The sequence below is a fragment of the Diachasma alloeum genome, unplaced genomic scaffold (genome assembly GCF_001412515.2).
Source record: "Diachasma alloeum isolate Michigan unplaced genomic scaffold, Dall2.0 Dall_scaffold_00208, whole genome shotgun sequence".
Classification (NCBI taxonomy): Eukaryota; Metazoa; Arthropoda; class Insecta; order Hymenoptera; family Braconidae; genus Diachasma; species Diachasma alloeum.
In genome coordinates, this window is record NW_021680373.1 from 1680022 (window position 1) to 1684796 (window position 4775).

Sequence of the window (4775 nt, forward strand, 5' to 3'; positions counted from 1 at the left end):
GGGGGGGGGGGGGGGATTCGGCAGTCCTCTTGAGATTTTAAAAAATCTGGTCCAAGTGGCAACATGGCTACCTTGCCGAAAACTAGTCTGAGGTTGACGATCCCTGCTCCGGAATTCGACTCGTTTCATATTTACGCGAGCGACCCGAACGGGGGGACCAAACCGCGCATCGAACGCGATCAAGGAGGCACGGGGGGAGAGAGAGAGCGAATCTCGCGTTGGCCATCTTCTCACCTGTTGACGATAAAATTTTTTCGATAGGGAGATTGGGGGGGAATAAATGGGCCCGGTCCGTTCGGAATCGACGATTTTTATACGCATCGGGAGAAATGACGCGTTTGGAAGATGTACAACACTTTATTTTACATTCTCAAACAGCATTTTTGGTGAAAATTGATAAACTCGTTTTTTTGTTTACACGAATATGCTTCGATTAGAGGAAATAAATGATTTATGCGTGTTAAAGGCATCTTCTATGGGAATTAATTGAACGTTTGTTTTATTCAGATGTTTCCATTCAATTTATTGAGATGATTGTGAGGAATTAGCTTGTCACGATATTGAATAAAAATATTGTGACATAAGGAATGAAGTTATTATCATGTAATAAGTCTTTATTTGGTCCATATAAAGCATTATTACGTGTTAATAGATTCGTGTCCTTCGCTGTCTCAACATTCATTTGATTTTTAATTAATAAAGACTTTATTAGAGTCAAGGAAATGTTTGTTCATCTTTAAAGAACGAGTTATTTAATGTGAAATCAAGTTTAAGACTGAGTAAAAGCTTTACTGCGAACGATTTTATTCGAATAAAGTTTATTCAATTCAAATAAATCGTTTGGCTGGATCGAACGACGACTTCGTAGGCGGGAATTGAAAAAGTTCTATTTTTCAGGGAAGTATCACTTGTTTTCAGGGAATTTTCCTCGATTTTAGAATTTTCCTCTTTACATTTGAGGAGAAAAATTCGTTATTCCAAGAGATTTTCGACTGAACGTTAATTATTAGTGAACACAAGTTCTCCGAACACTAAAATTTTTTTTGCTTCTGTGGTTGTTGAATTTTCTTTTTAATTCCAAGCATCATTTTCTTATTGCCAGCTCAAATCAGCAATAGCTCCCGATGGAATGTATTAACTTTCATTTTGAAATGTCTAAAAAGAAAAAAATCTTTCAATTTAACTCCACCATTTATTCAATTCAAATAAATCCTTTCTCTCGATTAAATGACCAATTTGTGGACGGAAATTGGAAAAGTTTTATAATTCTGATAACTATCAAATTTTGTTTAAAGAATTTCGCTCAATTTTCAAAAAAAAATTTTCTCTCTACATTTCAGGAGAAAAATTATCTCTTTTTATCCCCAGAGATTTTCGCCTGAATTTTAATCATTTGTCAAAATAAGTGATAATTCTCCGAACACTAAAACTTTTTTCTGTGTTTCATGAATTTTCTGTTCAATTCTAAGTATTATTTCATCAAAATCTCCGAATTCAATGAATCAACTCCAATATTGAAATATCGAAAGTAAAAAACGCTTCATTTCACCCGTCCCCCTATTTCCCTCTTGTAAACACCATTATCATATTACAACGTATGTTCTCCCCTAGACCCTCCAGGGCACACGCATAACAAAGACAATACGACAATGACGAGCGAGAAACCAGAATGTTAAAAAATTCAAATTTAGAAATTTCATTTTCACTCTGCGGAGTAAACACGTATACTTTAAACTTTTGAAATGTTTGGGGTAGAGTGGCATAATAAAAATAATAAATGTGGGTGGTTGAACATGGAAAGCGGGAGATTGACGCTGGGAGATCTATGAATGGGCCAGCCTACGCGTGTGTGCCACCCATCGCTCAATAAAAATGTTCTATCCTCCTTCTCCCCGCCGTGCAATATTTCTCAGATGGGTATAACGCTTTTACAACGTGGTTATTACCCGTGGCACGTGGGTGTTAAAACCGTTCGCTCCAAGCGAAACACTACTCCATACCCAATATGGATATAAGCTTAATAGTAATAACCATCAAAGCAATCTGACAGTGGGGTTTGCGTTGTGTACAATTAAGTGAGTGAAAAAAAAAATCAGATGGTAAATTTTATAACGGAGGTTCATTGCAACGGGGAAAAGAAAAATATTTGCGGAATGCCAATGTCTATTTCTACATCCATGAACTGGCAAAGTGTCCTCTTGTCTCTCTTCACTTCGTCTCTGGTCGCGGACTAAAGTTAAATTCCATTTGGCGCGCGGTGATTTGACATGAATTCACGTAACGCAAACTCATTTAACCGTTTCGCCTCATTTAATTTGACTCTGGGGTGCTCTTTTTTTTACAGAATGTGTCAAGATGGTACGAATATCGGTGACCCTGTCCAGCGCCTTGACGCTCATCTTCCTTGTTTTAGACGGTTCGAATGCCTCAGGTAATGATATGAACACATTAATTCATTAATTAAATGTGGATGAAGAACTGGAAATTAACCGGGAGGAGTCGAGCCTGTTATTTCGCAAATATCTGGGTCGCTACCGGGTTTTAATTCCAAAGGTATCAACGAACAACTGGAGATGGATAAAAAAATTAAAACCTCGCATTACAGATGAACTTGTGAGGAAAGAGAGTCGAAGAACAAAAAATTGATTTCATTATTTTGCAGATATCTGGAAAACTGCTAGGTTTAGGGGAAAATGTCAGAGAAACTTTTTTGTAGTCCACGAAATTCTCTACAAAAAATGTCCTATGCCAAATTCTCTTAAACCGCGTCCTCTTGACGTTAATCGCAAAACAATTCCAGTGAATGAAAGAAATTTCTGAAGAACGTCAGATGAATAAAAATCCATTTCATGATTCTCCAAGTCTCAGTTCTCCACGGACCTGTCCTTACAAATTTGTCTGAACCCTCCAAAATCGACAAGGAAAACCGCAGAGTCATTCTCCCCCAATTAATCACGTCATCCCGAACAGGTCCGCGCCAAGAGCTTGGGATGCAGTTCACGCGTCACCCTCAGCCCCTAGTAACGCCCCTCGGTGATGAAGTGGTCTTTGAGTGCAGCCTGAGCCTCCCAGCGGAGAAATTCACCTGGCGTCATCGTCCCCTGAACTCAAACCGCTGGTTACCCCTGCCAAATCCCAATGCCAACCCGGGTGTCAGGAAGACTTCCAAGCTGGTTGTCAACTTCGATGACCCCTCGAAAGCCGGTGACTACAGATGCATCGCATATTACGGTCAGTTGATTCCCCTCCCTTCACTTATATTAAGAAAAAAAAAACGACCTGACATCACATTATGATTCCTGCAGCTAGGAAAATAGCATATGTATTGATTGGATTAATTCATCATGAATTTGAGACGAGCAATTGATGGAAAATGAATCGTCTTTTTCGAAAGAGATAACGACAATATCCTGGAGATGACGAAGAAAGTCAGAAATAAGGAGATGACGTTCGGTCAGTGGTGTTTAAAAAATTTCTGCACTGTCAGAAATTTTTTGCAATTGATATTAATAGCTGCTTTTAATTCTTCAATGCTAATAATTTGAATTCAATTTAAGATTGAATCACTCACGAAATTGTTTTTTTTCTTTTTCTCGATTTTTCTCTTAAAATTTCAGGAGTAATTTTCGAACAGTGTAATAATACAATTGAATGTTATTGGAAAAATTTTGTGAACTTGAATTCAATTTAAAATGAACTCTTTCATGAAATTTCTCATTACTTTTGCGCATTTTCCCGTTTTTGAATGCTTCTATGAAATTTAAATTTTCATTCTAAGCGATCATTGATATTTCAATCACAGTTTGAATTATCAAACTCATTCAGAAAATAGAACATGACATTCAATTGAATTTTCAATAGATTTTGAATAGTTCCCTGGATTTTCCTAATTTTCAAAGTTTTTTTTCATCGTCATATGACCCTGAAAATTGCAATTTTATGAAATATTCCCAGAATTAAGTGATTTATATTTTTTATTAAATTAATCCTAACCAGAATTTTTTATTAAATTAATCCCAGCCAGAAATTTGCTATTTTTTTACGTGAAATTTCAGGACTAATTTTCCAAGAGTGTTTAGGTTTTTCTTACCAAGAATTCTGTATTCATGATAAGGAAAATCATAAGTCCGTGATTCCCGATTCACTGGATTCCCACTTTTAGACATGTTCTCCTTTCCAGATACAAAAACAAACTATTTCTTAAGCCAAGAAAGTCCCGCATTATCGCGAAGTATTCGTGTTCCAGTCATTCCAAGCAATATCTGCTCAAAAGATAACATCCACTGATAGAAGGATTTAGCAGCTGTTAACGAGGCTTCTTAACTATTAACTGAAGGCGCGAGTTTATATAGCGTTCCACATCTTGGACGACGTCACAGGATATTGTTGGATAAGATTTTGGCGTAGCTAGGATGAACCAGAATGATTCTCGGTATTACTTTACAAGAAAAAAACTATTGGAAACATCGACACTTCAGACGGAAATTTGAACTTTCGAAAGAAGCTTCGTTAACACCACCCGAATCCACCCGAATCCTTCCATATTTTCAATCAGTGTACCCTGAAAAAAAAAATGGCCGCGACTATTCGCACCATTGCGTGAATCACTCCCGTACACTCCATACCTCCACGCATGCGTGAAGTTTGTGTGTTTCACGCAGCCGAATTTTCATACTGCTGTGTATTTCACGCAGTTGAAGTTTCATACTACTGTGTGTTTCACGCAGTTGAAGTTTCATACTCCTGTGTGTTTCACGCAGTTGTATTTTTATACA

At 37.3% G+C, this 4775-nt stretch overlaps 1 protein-coding gene across 3 annotated transcripts in view; it reads left to right on the forward strand.

Moving 5' to 3' along the window:
- LOC107036282 (interference hedgehog) overlaps nucleotides 1–4775 on the forward strand; it is an 18227-nt gene that overhangs the window by 1151 nt on the left and 12301 nt on the right. For 2 of the 3 annotated variants that reach the window (XM_015254104.1, XM_015254106.1), the window contains exons 1-3: nucleotides 2236–2277; nucleotides 2345–2431; nucleotides 2971–3231. In XM_015254104.1, coding sequence (XP_015109590.1) covers nucleotides 2268–2277; nucleotides 2345–2431; nucleotides 2971–3231 — 358 coding nt within the window. In that variant the 5' untranslated portion in view covers nucleotides 2236–2267. Of the gene's footprint in view, nucleotides 1–2235; nucleotides 2278–2344; nucleotides 2432–2970; nucleotides 3232–4775 lie in introns of those variants that run through there. The other variant, XM_015254105.1, reaches the window with a different exon arrangement.